This window comes from Rhagoletis pomonella, unplaced genomic scaffold (genome assembly GCF_013731165.1).
Source record: "Rhagoletis pomonella isolate Grant_MI unplaced genomic scaffold, Rhpom_1.0 Rhpom_scaffold_00041, whole genome shotgun sequence".
Taxonomy (NCBI): domain Eukaryota; kingdom Metazoa; phylum Arthropoda; class Insecta; order Diptera; family Tephritidae; genus Rhagoletis; species Rhagoletis pomonella.
Window position 1 is genome coordinate 6,559 of NW_023458595.1, and position 17,543 is coordinate 24,101.

General features: G+C 39.1%; 2 protein-coding genes across 2 annotated transcripts in view; one reads left to right on the forward strand and one right to left on the reverse strand.

The window, feature by feature from the left end:
* Positions 1 to 686: 686 nt before the first annotated feature.
* The window catches only part of LOC118749749 (roundabout homolog 2-like), a gene marked incomplete at its 5' end in the record, with an annotated part of 114,738 nt that continues 97,881 nt past the window's right edge, over positions 687 to 17,543 (forward strand). The window contains one exon of the mRNA XM_036484530.1: positions 687 to 818. Within this exon, the coding sequence (XP_036340423.1) occupies positions 687 to 818 (132 nt within the window). The remainder of the gene's footprint in view (positions 819 to 17,543) is intronic.
* LOC118749748 lies at positions 1,475 to 2,801 on the reverse strand. Its single transcript, XM_036484527.1, has 2 exons — positions 2,000 to 2,801; positions 1,475 to 1,939 (listed from the first exon to the last, which is right to left on the reverse strand). Exons 1-2 carry the CDS (start codon positions 2,701 to 2,703, stop codon positions 1,618 to 1,620), a joined length of 1,026 nt encoding a protein of 341 aa, XP_036340420.1. The 5' UTR covers positions 2,704 to 2,801; the 3' UTR covers positions 1,475 to 1,617.

Genomic DNA, 17,543 nt, shown 5'->3' on the forward strand with positions numbered 1-17,543 from the left:
ACCAAGAAATACGTTTATGGTAAAATTTTGGAAAATGGGCGTGGCACCGCCCACTTATGATCACATATAAATATATCGGTAACCGTTCTACCAATTTGTACCAAACTCGGTATGGTTATTGTACTTGCCACGTGTAAGCAAAACGTTGAAAAGTATTGAAATCGGACTAAAATAACGGCCGATTCTCATATAACGCTAAATTTAAGAAATGCTTGAAACTTCAATATTTCGAAATTGAAGGACGCTAATTTACTCAAAATTGATACACCTCGGCTTTCCATCTAGCGGAAGGTTTCGGAAGGATGAAAAAACATATATTTAATACTTGCGCCGCGTATTTAATGTTCGGCTCCGCCCGAACTTAGACTTTCTTACTTGTTTATTTTATAAATCTTTTTTAAAGCTACTTTATTTTTTATGAATAATTTATAGCATTAATCAGGCAATTAATTTAAAAAATGTATATAGTATATATAAAGACTACCCACCATATTTTGGAGCCTCGAGACAAAAGGCAACTTTTTGAAAATAAATTTATTATTTTCGTTGATTTAATTTTTTTCTTTTTTTGTTACATTTGAGATCATAACATTTTACCAAAACTCACGCTAGCGGAGCTGCGAGCAAAAGCTTCGTCATACCAAACTTCCTCTTTTCTGTTTCCTCTAAATTTCTTAGATAAAAAGTTAATTTTTCTTTCTTCTTCTACTTGCAGGTTGTAAACTCGCGCCGTGAAACCGATGCTGGCGTCTATTGGTGTGAGGCAAAAAATGAGTTGGGTGTGGCGCGGAGTCGAAATGCGACATTACGTATTGCCGGTGAGTTAACAAAAAATCGTTGGCGGCTAAATTTAAAAAGAAAACACATATCTACATGCATACAAATACACCAAAGGAAATTGCAAATATTTAAATGCATATGGCGCTGCTTAGAGCCGCGCAACAATGTGATAGGGTTAAAGCGCAAGCGACCAAAATAAATAGAAAAACAATATTTGCAAATAAAATTAAAGATAACCAACGCTCAAATCGAGTCAACCAAGTCAACGGAACGACGCGACACCAGAGACTTGAGACACCTTAGTACCTCAGAATATGTGTATGTGTTAGTGCCTATGCAACGCAAGCGACTTTTGGGAATTTTAGCTGCCTTGTCATCGCCCGAGTGCCACTGCTGCCTTTTTGCAACCTACGCTGCGTTGCACTGCTGTAAGCTCAAATAACTGTAATTTCTTCAACAGCATTCTTTTTTTTTTTTTTGGGTTCTTGAGTTTGTTGGCGGGACCAGGTCCTTAGAAAGCCAGGGTTTCCTTCCAATTTCGTGTTTTCCTCTGGATTACTACACGACCATGTAGTAATATTTTATTGGGACGACGAAGGTCCTGAATGAGCGAAGTAGCCTGGAAGGCTGTGATGTACACATTAGCGTGTGTAACAAATGTAGCCGGCAATATATAGTTCTTGTGTTATCATCAGCTTTTAATTGATTTATTTAATTTTGTTTTATATTATTGTTATTTTTATTTATTTATTTATTTTTATTTTTTTTTTTTTTCAGTACAGGGTGTGGTGGACGGTATTTCACCACAGATAAAAACGCAAATAATATACAAATTTATTAGAATTTTACTTCCGCTTTAATTAGAAAATGAGCAAGTGCTGTGATTTTGCGTCTATCGAAGCCGTGAAAAATATCATGGAAATTCTGGTTATCTTGAAAAATATCGAAGCCCTCCCTAATGTGGCCCAAGAGGGGACAATGAAAGGTTTGGTGAATGAAGTTATCTGGATCTCCACAGCTGCAACGGCTGCTGGATATAGCTTTGATTTTGAAAAGATACTCCTGATCATAAGTATGACCGGTGAGGATCCTGTTTATTAATTTAGTTTCTTTGGCTGACAAAGCAGTGGACTTGAACCAGTTATTTTTAGGTTTGGCACTGAAAATTTGAGCAAAAAGGTTCGGTTTAACATCCGAATATGCTAAAAAATTAGCATACCATTGATCGTTGATTTCGTTACGGATACGCCTGAGTGCTTCTTCAGGAGTAAGGCTAACATCGAGAACATTGTGACAGTTAATGGCGTTCTTGGCGATTGTGTCAGCTCTTTCATTGCCTGCTATGCCTTTGTGGCTTGGGGTCCAATTTATAGTGACATTATCAAAGTCTTCATTGGTCGCCAGGTTGTGTATCGCTAAAATAATGTGGTTATGGGTTTTTCCCTTCATCAGCAATTGGCAGGCAATGAGGCTGTCTGCGAAGATAACAATTTTGTCATATTTCAACTCCTTCGCTATTTCCAGTGCTCTTAGAATCGCCAGCGATTCTCCAAACGAGGAAGAAGCTTGGAAGGGCAGTTTGTGTGCATGCTCTGTATTGTTCGAGTGATTATAAATGGCTATGCCAGTGGAGGAATCGCCCACTGATGCGTCTGTAAAAAAAATTTTAAAATTATCACGTTTATAATCATGTACTAAGGAGTTGTAAATGGACCTAATCCTTTCGCTTGAAATGTTGTCTTTTTTGTCTGGAAGGGTTTTCATTACTATATTTAAATTATTGTGCAGAATCGTGCTACAGACCACATTGAGGCCCTCAAAGACATGTTTGAATTCGTTTAAGACAAGGCTATAGCTGGAGTTTGCTCTAGGGCAGTCGTATAAAAATGCTTTGAATGTTACGTCATAGATGAGATTGCTCATAATTTCTTTGGCCGTAAGCCATTTGGCCCGTTCACATGGCGGCAGCTCGTTGGCCAGAGCATAAATTAGGGGTACTGGAGTTGATGGAGTTAAACCCAGAGCTCTACGTAAGAAGCTGTTCTGGTAGGTTTGGATCTTTTTGTCGGCTGTTTTCGCACAGTTTGCCATGGATGATCTACAGTACTCTATTTTGCTTCTCACGATGGCTTTGTAGTAGTTTAGAGCTACCCTGGGATGGAGACCCGCTTTAACAGAGGTAAGACATTTGAAAAGGTAGGAGTTATTTTGTGATTTATTGAATGTGACTTTATAGTGCTCGCTCACAGCCAAGGATGCGCTAATATTCCTTCCTAGAAAGTTTAGATTTTGCACCTGTTGCAGTGACTGATTTTGGCACGTTATGTTGAAGGTCTTTTTGCTACCTCTGCAGATATTAAGGAACTTGGTCTTATCGGGATTGAAGGAGAGATTTAAGTTGTTACATAGCAGGTGAAAACTATTTATCTTGTGTTGAAGGTTCATGGCTGCCTGATCCGGGTCACGATGGAATGACAAAAGGATGAAATCATCAGCAAATTGATACAATGTGGTCATGCTGTCTTCTATGGAATGTAATCCCTTGGTGTAGAGATTAAATAAAAGGGGGGAGAGACAACTGCCCTGTGGTAGGCCAGTGCAGATCTCCTCCGCCTCTGATCCCAACTGCAGCCTTCTCAGCGCCAAAAAGTTGGTGATCCACTCCACATATGTACGGTGAATCCCCTCCTCAATCATCGTCGTTCTAAGCTTCGAAACTTTCACACAATTGTATGCGTTGCAGATGTCTGTTGAGCAGATCAGGACTTTGTACCCTCGACTCTTGTGGCAGGCAATTTCATGCAGTAGATAGTTGACGCATACTGTTGCTGACCTCTTTTCTCTGTATGCGAAAGAGTGCCTGGGAAGTGCAGCCCTTTCTTCCAGCTGGTTTCCTATCCTCTTCTTAATGACACTGTTGATGCATTTCATGAACACCGGAAGGAGAGCAATGGGACGGAAGTTTTTGATGTCCTTAAGATCCTTGTCCTTTTTGGGTATGGGTACAATGTTAATGCTGCGCCATCTCTCAGGTATTTGATTAGTGAGGAATACGTCGTTCAAGGCAGTTCTAATGTTACCTATGGCTTGGTCAGGTAGAGCTTTGAGCATGTTGTAAGTTATATGGTCCGAACCCCCTGCAGAGTTACCTTTTTTTGAGTGAATGGCTGTATGAAGTTCATCAAACGTTATGGCCAAACTATTAGCTATTACTATCTCCTTGTTGAGAGGCATCACCTGATCTGAGTTGGATACCTGAGACTTGAGGAAGTGGAGGTAGTTGCGGTTGTTCTCATTAGACCATGCATGTTTGCTGTTGTTTCTGAAGTCACCCCTTAGGGCCTTCACAAACCTCCAGGCTTCTTTTGTGGACGGGTTGTCATTCAACTCCTCAATTTTTCGTTCAAAGCTTCTTTTTTTTGCCTCTTTAACCTGATCTTTCCACTTCTCCTCAATATCGATGTATGCTTGAAAGTTTTCGGGGGTGGGGTGGGTCCTACACTTCTTATGAGCTATCTTCTTGAATCTAAACAGTTTCGCTAGTGAGTCATTCCACCATACCTTGGGTGTTCTATTTTTGGAGATCGTATAGGTAGCAGCCCTGACCTCTTCCTCAAGCTTGTGGTGAATATCATTGATGTCTGGTTCTACATTGATTTGTTGAAGGCTTTCTATAAGTTTGTGCTTAGCTAGGAATTTGACTTCTGTGACCTGAATTGCAGTGGATTCTATAATTATGGGTACGTGGTGGCTGCCACCAATAGTAACTGGATCAGTTTTCCATGTTAAGGGCATGCTGCAGTTAGTGAATGAGAGATCGAGTACTGAGCCATTTGTGGCCATTACATTGCTTTTGAAGGTGTGCGAGCCATCATTTAGAGCAAAAAAGCTGAAGTTGGAAATAATTTTGTGTAAGTTGTTACCACGACAAGAGGTGACGTGGTCACCCCATGCCCTAGCTCTGGCATTGAAGTCTCCCAGAATCAAGACATTTTCAAATTTTTCAAGGAAAGTAAGAAGCCTAAACACTTCATCTTTGAACGGCTCTATGAGAATGGTCTGAGGAAAATATACTGCACATATGATAAGGTTTGGCTCCAGATTCTTAGTTTGTACTATAAGTATATCACAGTCGGATGAATAAAGCAGTCTTTGAAATTTAATTCTTTTATTCAGGATTATGGCCACCCCGCCATATCCATCGTCCCTATTTTTTTCTATTATATTAAAATTAGTTATATTCCTATGTGCTAGTTCGCTAGAGGTGAAAATTTCACTTAAACAAGCAATGTCAAAATTGTAGTTATTTAAATAAAATTCGATTGTATTAATATTAGCCTTCAATGACTGGCAATTGTATTGCAATACTTTCATTGGGTTATGATTAGGGGGGTGACGGGGGGCCGCCACTAATTGCCTCTAAGTCTTCTCGAATTTTTATTGAGTCATACTTCTGCTTGAGCTTGGAGATTTCTTTAAGTGAGCCGCTCAACCGCTCATCTGCACATATTGTTTGGAGGATTTTGAACATATCTGTTACTAACCTTTCAAGCTCAGATACCTTCCCCTTAAGGTATTCAGGCTTGTCAAGTACAGACGATGTCTCAGCTCTTGTCTTCCGTTCTACCCTTCTTTGGGGTGATTTGGACGCATTGGAGACCTCCTGCCTGCCTCTGCGTGCTACAACATTAAATTTCACCTTGGTCAATCTTCTGTTAATGTTCACATCCTTATCTTGAGTGGTCTCTTCCTCATCAACTAGTTTGGGGAAGTCTACATCCTCAGTTGCTAATAAATCAAACCGATTTTCCCTGTTGTCGAAATATGTTTTTATAGTCTCACGTCGAGACATCTTTTTGACAGCCCTAACATAATTGATGTTTTGTTCCCTTTCCCAGGTAGCGCATTTTGATTTGTCGGACGAGATGTGGTCGACACCTCCACACAGTATGCATTTTTTGTTACACGAACTTTCTTCACATTGGTCAAGTCCACATTTAGTGCACCTTTTTTTGGATTTGCACGCGAACTGTGTGTGGCCAAGCCTTCCACAGTTTAAGCATTGCTTTAAGGGGGGAATGAAGAAGTCGACATTAAGTTTAGTGTAGTCTAGTATTATGTACTTGGGCAATTCCTTGCCCGAGAATCCTACTTTAATAGTTGTGGTGGGAATGAACACACCTTTTTCACTGTCTCTACGTGTGAAGCGCCTAATAGAGGTTATGGGGATGCTGGAAACCGCATTGGCCATAATTTCATCGTCGTTGTAAAAAGTGGGAATGCCTCTTACCACGCCGTACGTTTCAAGAGCCGACCTCGGAACAAACGCCCTAAGCCCTAGATCGTTTAACTTGGTACTTAATAGAAAATTATTAGCTGCAGCGCAGTTTTTAAAAGTCACCTTATACAAACTTTTCCCTATCGCACGGATAAACTCTATATCTTTGAAACGTAGGTGTTTAATTTTGTTAAATAGAGTAAGTCCATTGGTAACTCTAGTGTTAATTATGTCATTGCATTGCGAGGTATCTACCAAAACCAAGTAAACTCCCGAGAAATCTGCCGGGTACATTGTCATAGTTGTAAGAGGTTCATTACATTTACTTTTTGCCGTCACTGTACTGACGCTGAAATCGCCACCAGTCATGATTAGCGGTTCTTGAGTGCCCGTTGCACTGCCGTTAGCTGCGTCGACGTTGACGTCAACCGCCATGTCACCGCCACACATGTTCTCACATATAACCTCACTACTTTTTCCGTCAGCTTTTTCATTAGCTTCACTGCCCAAACCAAAATCACTTTTAATTTTTTCAAAATCCTGCTTCTTTAAAAGTTTGACAATTTTTTCATGATTGTCCCTCCTGAGCCTCTTGCCTCTGGCAAGATTGACACTAGAGAGAGCCTCGAAATCCTCGGCCGATGACGCCCTCGACAGTGATGTCGACGACGCCATAGCGGCTTTCAATTTTTTTGCTGCCGTCTTAGGCAGACTTCCGGCTTAAGAGACCACTATCCACGAAACAAAAAGATTTTCACAGCTTCAAAAAAAAAGGCAAAATCACTTACCCAAAGATTTATCTCCAAATAGTGGTGCTTAGTTAACGAAAACGAAAATTCCACTACACGCCAAAAGCGGAGCACAAAATGGCGGTGAAAAATCAATCTAGCTACACCAAGTAGCACACAAGAATATAAAAACTAGATTACTATGTTATACTGCACACACAAGTGCACGAGCGCCAAATCAACTTAAAGTCACAGTTAATAGTTTTGCGCAGAACACGTCCAGTCACACCCGAGGTTAAATCGCGAATGCAACAACAGCATTCTTGCGAATATTTTCTGTATGCTGCTTTTCTTGCGCTACCGCCTTGAGTTGCGTTATGTGAAATTTATGCAAAGTTGCTTGGTTGGGTTACAGAAAACTTGCTTGCCGCACGAGTTGTATGTGTATTTGTGGCATGCCACTTTAGCCTTCTCATAACCCGCTCCACATTCTCTATCTCTCTCTCCCTCTCCCGCTCCCTTTGATGTGCATCATATGTAACCAGTTTTCCACCTGAGTGCACGCATACTTGATTTCCCTTACTTTAGCAGGGTTAAAGATACACAGAGCACCTGCCACAAAGTTTTCGTATCCGTTTGTTGTTACACTCCATATGCTCCGGTGCATGTGCACCCAATAAGCTAGCGCATTTTCGTTACTGAATACCTGGTGTAGCTAATTTCTGTCAATATTTTTTACTCCTTTTACACTTTTCTCTATTTGCTGCAATTTTTCCCTTTTTCTTTTTCTGCTGGTTCCACTTTGTGTGCATCTTTTTTCAATTTCTTATTTCTTCTGCAAATAGCTTGGGGTGTATTTTTCAATATTTGCTTGAAAATCACGAAAAGCACGTCGATGCTGGCCGTGTGTCAGTTTTAGTAATCGAAGAGCGAAGCACAACCAGCGCAGCCAGCACTTTAGTAACTGTTATACATTGTAAAGTATAAACCGTTAGCATTTTTAATAAGTGCATGCACGCACCCACCGACACACCCACACATAGCTGTGTATCCGTGCAAAAAATCCGGATTCTGCTCATCTCAGCTGTGCAAACGCTTTTGGAATTATAAAATTTTTTACTCCTTTCAGTCCCTTGGGCGTTTTGTTTATTTTTTTATATTATTATTTCTTGTCCCAGCTTGCCAATCTATGCAGTTTCCAATCAAATCTCTGTCATGCTCCCTCTCCTTCCCCATTTCTTCTTCCTCCCTCACCACATTTACACTTTTATTTGTTTGTGGTTATTTTCTTTATATTTCTGCTCATTTTTTCGAGCTCAAAAGGTTAATTCTAGTTGCCGTAGAATGGTTGCACGTACTCTCTAGCAAAGTAAGTAACCATCGCCATTGCTGCAACAGCTGACTACCAATGCTGGCACCTACTTTACGTCTACTCAAGCGCCGATACAAGTCTTGCATATTTTATAGGAGCACATATTTTATTGGTGACTAGCTATTTTCCTGCTCCTTCCCCAGCAACTGGTGCTGCAGTGCTGGTGTGTGCTTGTCGTTCATGCCCCTTACAAGTTGCCACAGCCAGGTACGGTTTATATCTAAACTCCTACGTACGTTTGTATATTTGCTTACGATATTGTCATGCAGCTCGTTGCTCGTTATTGGTAATGGTATTCACGTAACTTAAGTCAACTTAAATCGACAAAAAGTATGGAGATTCTTTTGCTTTATCGTCAGTGAAATGGTTATGCAAATATTGTCGTGGAATATTTACATGGTAACACATTATTTTTTTTTTTGGAGCGAAAAGCGTAAATTGGGTTAAGTGTTTGTTATAAAAATGGAAAATATTTACTTAGATAATTGGCTTTACAGATTGGCATCAAAGGTTGGAAATGTAAACAGAACGCGACTGGGTTATTTTGCTTATCATTGAATTGGCTTAATTTTCAGTCCAGCCACCAATTGCCAAAGGTCGACTTTAAAGAATATTTTTTTGGAGGTATTTCAATCTTACTGCGAAATATTTTCAAGAATGCCCCACTTCAGAATTTTATAGAATAACGCTCTATTTCAGAATTCGATTCAAAAATTCCCTGCCTCAGCTTCCTCTTCAAAAATGCTCTATATCAACATAGTTTCAATATATTTTAAGTTGACGTAGTTTTCTACATTTTCCTTTTTATTTTTTCGAATATCTAGTAAACGGTTTACGGTTTTTATTTCAATCTTTGTGAGAAGTTTTGGGATTGGATACGTTTATTTTTGGCTTTTGACTTTTTTGGTTTAGTGGTAGATTTCTACGACAGCACGTTTTACATGTGCTGGCGCCAAAAATTATATTTAAATAGGTTGTCTCGTCGACTACAATGAAAAAAGTAGTATAGGTAAAAAAAGTAAGTGCGCCTGGGCCAAACTGAAGAAGTGAAACTTACGTTACATATATATTTTGTCTCATAACCAATATACATACATATGTACATACATACATACATCTGTTTTTGCTTAGGGTTATATTTTCTGTCTTTTTTTTATCTATATCCCTACCTCTACCCCTGTTTTCCTTTATCTTCATTTATATCTTTATACTCTATCGATAACAAAATCGATAGCAACATCCAACAAAATATCCATAACGAAACCGATAAAAATATCGATAACAAAGTCGACGACAAATTCGATAAAAATTTCGATAGCAAAATCGATTAGAAAATCGATAAAAATATCAATAATAAAATTGATAGAAATATCGACAAAAAAATCGATAAATAATCGACAACAAAATCGATAACAAAAAGCTATTAGAAAATCGATAAAAATATCGATAACAAAATCGATAAGAATATCGATAACAAAATCGATAAAAATATCGGTAATAAAATCAATAAATAATCAATAACAAAATCGATAACAATATCTACAAATAATCGACAACAAAAACTATAACGATATCGATTACAAAATCGATACAAATATCGATAAAAAATTCGATAAAAATATCGATAACAAAATCGATAACATCGATAAAAAACCAATAACAATATCAACATAAATATCGACAACAAAACCGATGAAAATATCGATTATTATGTCTATAAGTTCCGAAAATATCTATAACAAAACCGATAACAATATCAATAAAAATATGGACAACAAATCGATAAGAATTTTTTTTTCAAAATCGATAAAAATATCGATAACAAAACCGATAAAAATACCGATAAGTTCCGAGAATCCCGAAAATCTCTAACGTTCCAAAATAGTTCCCAGATTGAGTCTCTGTGGCTCTTTCTACATTCTTTTCTCTATAAGTACCTTTAGTGTGCCGTGTGCCAACCGCCGCTAAAGAATTTTCACTTCAAAAACGCAACCAGAAGAACCGATATATACACCAAAGAAAGTGCTGCTGTGCCGCTAATCTTGTCGCTTGAGTATGTCTGATCGGCTCGTATAATTAACTATTTTATTGCTAAAATGTCATTTTACTGTTCAATCCGAATACATGAATAACAGTTACTTATTAGAAATCCAACCCAAAGCTTAGTTTATTTCTTTGAAATCTAATTATATAATATGTCAAGTAGTAAATTACGTCAAAGGAAGTTAACGTGTGTAAATTTTAAGGTCGTTCTGAGATAGTGAGTTCTCTCCATTTTTTGGAATCGAGGAACCTTAGCCACTCGTTTTGGAAACTTTGCAGTTGCGCTTAAATCGCTTATAAATCTTATACTCAGCAGTTTATGCAGAGTAAATGCCTTACTGATGTAGGTTCTTTTTCATCGAAGCAGCTACTAAAGTAGTCAAATTGGTGGACCCCGCTGCATTCTGCGTGTCTTTCTATCAAGATCTCCTTATATAAACATTTTTATATGTATATCTGTTTGTATGTATATATATCCATAGGTATCTCGGAAACGGCACGAAAATGTTCCTGAAAGAAGTTTTGAAAACATCGTAAACTTGTCCGGAAAGGGTTCCGAACAAATCTTCTGCAAACGGTCTCGAAATAATCCATACTAGTCCCGAAATGGGCCTCAAATAGTCGTGAACTATCCGGAACTGGTTTTGAACTAGTCCCGAAATTAACCCAAATTTGTTCTGAACAGGTCCCAAAATTGTTCTGATCTAGCACCGAAATTAACCTTAAATAGTCCAGACTCGATATTATCAGCAGGCTGGAGTGAGTGCAACCAGCTGGCCGCATTGAAATAAGTGGGGCGCTTGGGCCACTCGCACTCTGGTTTTTAACGTTATGCTTAACATAGCGCTTGTCGATATCGCAGTTAAGTGGCTTCAGCTAGGGTGACGGTCAGACGTATGGACACTAGTTGTCTGGACACTCAAGTCTTCTCGGGGCTTCTATCTCTTTCCGGGTAACACAGATCACTGCGTGCCTAACCTGGCATCAGCTAGCTCTTTCTCAACGCATATCCCATCTAGAGATGAGTGGATGGAAGGCGGTGGCTGGAGGGAGGCAGCGTTGAACTTTGGCACGGATGGGTCGAGGCTTGACGGAAGGGTCGGTGGAGCGACTTTTTCCAGGGAGCTCTCCATCAACCTTAAATTTTGGCCTCCAGCATAAACGGCCACAGTCTAGTAATCAGCCAAATCTGACTGTATGAGTAAGTAGTACATGCAACCTCTATGTGTTAGGCGTGCCTGATATTCTTTTGGGGATTTTCAGCTTTCGCTATTGGCGTTAGCGAATGTTGGAATCCGACTTCAGATCACTGTAGTGTGTTTCAAGCGGAGGTTGCTACTATTAAGGAAGCAGTCAATTGTCTGCTGCTAGGCGCGATGGCGGTAAGGGAGTTAACAACTACTCAGACAGCCAGGCGGAAATCAGAGTCCTGGGCTCACTTTGTGTACGCTCGAAGCTTTGTTGAGGAATACACATTCCATAGCGTCTGAATATTACTCTGTCAGACTTTTTGGCCTCCGGTCAGTTCAGCGTACCCTGGAGGAAAATACCGGGTCTAGGGGTGGGTGAACGACATCCTTTTATCTGATCCCTTTTATTTGGCAAATGTATGGAGGACGGCGAGGTGGAGTCATCTCAGCATTTCCACGTAGACTGTTTAGCTTTTGCTAGATTGTGGCTTCGGAACTTGGTTTGATACTCTCTTGACAATTATGTAAAATATATTATTTTTTTAAATATTCCGAATAAAATATGTCTATAGCCAATTTAAATTTCCGTTCATGCCGATTACTTAAGACTCTGGCTCTCATGAAATAAATTTAATTTCTTTCAAATTGCAATTCATTTCCGCATAGCGTAGGTCAGCCCATTTTAATGTTCCCCCTCCCATCGAAGGTACACCGCCGAAAACACAAAAATAAATCGATACTAATGAATATTAATATCAAAATCATAAATCTCATAGCACATAATCGCACATAAATCATAATAAATAAAAATTGAACCACAAAAGGGGCAATGGTGGGAAGGTAGGGTGGCGGGCCAAGAAGGCAATGCAATGCAGGCTAGATGAAAAAAAAGCCAATACGAAAAACTAAAGGAATTTTATGTGAGTTTTGGAAATAAGAAAAAATGGCGTAAGGCCAGAGTGTAAGCTAAGGCGTGGTTTATTAGTTCAAATTGATTTAGAGAAGTTAAAAAAAATCCACAACAAATTGATTAAAAACAAAGAAAACCAAACGAACGCACCTTAAATTCAAGATAAAAGGCGATGGAGGTATCTTTTCCTACGCAGATGAGTGTGTAAAAATAGAAGGCGAGTGATCAAGGGTAAACGCTACCTACCATGTTAGGCCCAATATTAATAGGTAGGGTCGACAAGCCATTAACAAAATACCAAAGGGGAGCACGCCAACTGCTGTGCGACTGAGATTTGAAGGTGAAAATCAAAGGCGAAATGTGCGAAAACAGTCAGCAAAAGCACGTTAGCAATCAATAAATTAATCAAAATCAACAGCGGTGACATCGGAGCAAGTTAATGGGTGCGGCTGTGATAGAGGCAACAGTGGAAACGCCGCTGACGTTGGCGGTGACAAGCGAGAAATATTAGAAACAGCCGTGAAAGCATACAAACACAGAAAGCTACATTTCCAAAGCCTCAATAGCAAGGTTGGCTGACTGTTTGACGGGCACGCTCACTAGCTGGTGGTTGGCTGACGTGCAGGCTGACTGCCTTGCTGGCGGCCTAGGTCAGGGCACTTGGGCGTGGGAGGCGTCAACGTCAATGGCAGTGAAATAGAAACAGGCGGATAAGGTAAAATACGGCATAAGAATGTGTAATGGCAGCATAGCATACCAAGTTGTGGCAAGCAGCAAGCAGCGAGGTGGCATACAATGTGGCAGGCAAAGCGAGCACTCAGGCTACCTCTACGCGAGCCTGCATATATGTAGATGCCTCCAATCAAAGGCGTACAAAAATGTTTAAGGAAATTTAAGAGGAAATTACATAAATGTTGCGGTGTCGGTGCTTGGTTTTTTCTTTCTTTTGGTGTTGCTTTGCTTTTGCCGCTTGAGGAAACAGAAAATTTGCTCGTAAATGATATGCACGCGTCTACTTATACTTAGGCGCTCCAATTCAGCGAGTGTGTGTGTGTGTGCGTAAATGGAGGGCTAAAGGCAGTGTTGCAGAAAAAGTCAATATTGTTCATTTCAGAGTTTTGTTCTTCAATTCGCTGCCACTTCCAGCGCGCACCCACGCCTGTAGGCTGTAAGAGGTTATGAGGGTACTCTGTAGCGTAGGAAGTTTGCAGGCGAAGACTGGCATCTATTCTTCTAGCATAATTTTGTTGTTGCAATTGTGTACTTCCATTTTGTTTATTATCGCGGCTTGTGTGACAAGTGGTGACACGTTGCGTGATACAAGTCGACGCTTCAAGTTTCACCTTTATAAGCTGGCTGGCTGGCAGTCAAGCAAACAGCCTTTTCTACTCACTCATTCTCTGGTATGGGATACTCACAAAAAATTGCTATAATTTAAATTTTTTTCATGCACATCTACATACATATTTTTGCTGTTGGTCCTCTTTGCTTCCTTTCTTACTTTGCACACGTCGGAAACTGTCTTTGTCACCGACAAAATCTGTAAGCACCAAATGTATTCCCCGGTTTGGTTGATATTTCATTTTGTATTTATTTTTCCTTTACTCTCACTTTTTTTCGCTCAGCCCTCGTACATTATAGTATAGTCTCATTCCTCGCATTTTTCAATTGAAATTGAAAGTGAATTACGCGGAAAAGTATAGATATTTTGAAAAGGCAGCATTGAAGCAGCGACTTGGCAACAGGAAACATTCCAATAACAAAGCCAATTGCCGCCGGTGGTGTTATTGATTTTTAATGGCATCAATCGCATTATTGTTTATTGTATTCGTGCACCATGGCGTATACGCATCATTGCGTTATCTACAGTTGAACTTGGAGATATTATAAAGTCATACAATTTAAATGGATTTTAGCGGTGAATGCGTTGAGGAAATTGTTATGTATTTTTGCTATATATATATTTGAGTGGGAATTAGGATATTCGATCTTAATAAGCGAGAGTATCAGTTCACTGTCAAATGAAAAAACTTAGTCGCTAGATACACAACAACGTGTTATGTTTTGAGTAGGGTTTCCACCTTTAAAAAAATTATAACATTGTCACCGTTCGCCGGATAACAAAAGATAACATCTTTGAGTATACCAAATCTCATATTTTTCAATTAGGGTAGCCACCTATACATATGTGGTACAAACCAAATTCGAGATTTTTTTGACCACGCTAATCTCGAAAACTACTGAACGAATTTGGACGAGATTTCGTTTAATATAATAGTGTCGGTAAGGATATTATCTTTAATGCTTAGCATTTTTATAGAGTTGCCACCTGTTTAAAATATCATAAGATGCATTCGTTAAATTACAAAAAGTGAGATGTCAGATAAAAGCGCTTGGCCTCTAGATGATCACTACCGTATTATTTTTTGAGTAGGATTGCCATCTTTTTAAAAATTATAAGATCTTCACCATTCGCTAGACTAAAAAGTTAGGTATCAAGTGAAAGGATGTGGTTGTGGATGTGGGCTGTTCGTTTGACTAAAAAGTGGGTTCTGAAAGGACTTGGCCTCCGGATGTGCTATAAGGTTTTATTTTTGGAATAGAGTTGCCTCCTGTGTAAAAAATTATAAGGTCCACACCGTTCGACAAAAGGGCTTGGCCATGAATAGGGTTGCCACCTACTTCAACTAAATTCGTATATGTACATACTTATGTACCTCGCGTTTACGAGGCCGGCTAGTATACATATGCATTATACAAGGGTGTACAAGTGGGTTAGGTTAGGTTATGCTGGCTGACCTTAAAAAGTCCCACACAGACGAATATAACGTTCGTAGCGTCGCCAGATACGTTTACCACCCATGGAACAGAGCCCTCACGCAAGGTTAAAGAATATTGCCGTTCCCTTAGCGAATTTTAGTATACAATTTAGACACTTTGTTCCTTTGTCGATTGCTGACTGCAAGCCCTGCTGCTATGCCTTGCCTCGTAATAGCTACACTTCCTCCACATTTTGTCTTCTATAAGACCTAATTTAAATGCATGTGCGGATCGCAAACAATGCTCTGATATCAATCCTACCAGAAGCCTTAAGTCTGTTCTTCTTGTTGATAGAAGGAAATCAGTAAGTTTCTTGTAGTATGAACAACACATAATCTTTACAAGTCTGCAATCCTAAGCTATTTCTCAAAGCTTATCTGTTTGGCGGTACATGTGCAGATCTTGTGATCTTTTGATTTCCCGAAGAGGAGTTGGTTGATTCGCGACTAGTGAGGCGTATAAGAGGACACCCTCTTTGGCTAGCTCGTCAGCCCTATCATAACATTCCACACCTTGTATCCTGGTGATAAGTCAAACTGTGTAAGTATAATAACCGAGAAATGAGAAGACGCTATAAGACATTTTCGGTCGAAATGATCTACCATTTCTGGACGATAACACTAACCGCCTTCGTCAAACATTCGGGGACAATTAAAAAGTTTACTTTCCGTACTTCGCACCCAGAGCAGAATTTTCTCTACCTTCACGAATGGTACCCGTTTGTGAGAGTGCGGCAGTAATTGGAAGTACGAATGACGCTTTTGGAGATGAGATTCTGCTATCCTTTTGAGTTTCAACGGGCATTGACTGCAGTCAACAACTTTCAGACCCATTAAAACTCAAAAATATTGTTTATTCAAATATTTCACAATCGCTTCTATTTGATGTATGTTATATAAGCGTATCAAAAAGGGATTTAATTCGCTCTTGGACTTCACCAACGATATCAATATAAGACAAATAGAAATAAATTACATTTCTATTAATATTAAAACTTGCAAAACATTTCATTATAAATTAATTTTGCGCATGAGGCACAAGTCTCAACTTCGTTTGGACGAGCAGTCAAGCAAAAAAACTACACTCCGAGCGTTCAAAAAGAACGTCTTTTCTCAACAAAAATAAAATCGGACCACAATCACACCACGCGGTAATGAGAACAAAAGTAAAATGAGAGTCGTAGTAGTCGAATCGACGAACATTAGTTAATCCAAAAAAAACCTGTACCCTATCAGCTCTGCTATTGGCATATTTCCTATCGATGTCCTTTTTACGTTATTCGGGTTAGTGATGTTTTTCAGCTGTGTATTTTCGAAAAATTCTTAAAACACCAGCAGTAAACACAAAAAAAAAATAACGAAATGTTCCGAAAATATACAAAAATTTGCAGTTCAATTATAAAAAATTTCTGAAAGGTGCCAAAAATTCCCATACGATCATGAAAAATTCTAGGGATCAATCTGGAGTTAAACTAAGAAAACGAATGATAATATTTTGCATAGAATTAAAACAAAATATACTTTCCAGAACTGCAACTAAGAGTGTCCAATTCCAAGTGAGTGTTACCTTTTTCTCATACTCCTCTACCACTTGTCACTTTCACAGCTCAGCGTTGGTATAGCATGCAATAAAAATCGAATGCAAAAACAATAAAAATGTCGGAAGAAATATACGCAAGTGCCACGTATTCAGGTACTCAGTCACTTTGCCACCTACATACCACCTGAGCAATTCATCAGCACCATGAAGAGTCTGAAAAAAGGGTCTGAACTTACACTTTTGGTAACTTCCTCACTTTTTTGTGTGAATGTTCTTATACAAGTGCATATGTATGTACATTAGGGTGGTGCAAAATGTATAGGGGCGAGGGAGTAAAGTCGTAATTTTATATCACACCCTAGGATTGTTCTATACCGAAAAAATATACCCCTATTTTTATACCTTTCATGAGCATGAAATGGTATTATAACTTTGGTCCGATGTTTGTAAGTACCAGAATAAGAAGAGATAGACACATTAAAATTTATACTTAAAAATGATCACAACGTCGAGCTGAGTCGATTTAGCCATGTCCGTCTGTCCGTCTGTCCGTCTGTTTGTATGCAATCTAGTCTCTCAGTTTTCGCGATATCCGGATGAAATATGGTAGGTGGGTGTATTTTAATAATGTATTAATCATTTGTCGGAACCGGAAGAATCGGACCACTATAACACATAGCTCCCATACAACTGATTGTTCAGATATGGGATTTTTCGCTATAACTTCTCCATTTATGCAGCTAGGAACATGAAATTTTGCAATACTTCCACCCATTATCATCAAAAGACTTACACTGAAAATTACAAAGATCGGGTCACTATAACCTAAATCTCCAATACAACTGATTGTTCAGATATACGATTTTTCGTTATAACTCCTCTA

What these genes read in the sequence shown, in the direction of transcription:
- LOC118749748 (XM_036484527.1), bottom strand. Translation starts at nt 2,703, where the DNA reads ATGAGCAATCTCATCTATGACGTAACATTCAAAGCATTTTTATACGAC. An exon ending in AACGAAATCAACGATCAATG is followed by an intron (nt 1,940 to 1,999) that starts GTATGCTAATTT and finishes TCAAATTTTCAG; the next exon opens with TGCCAAACCTAAAAATAACT.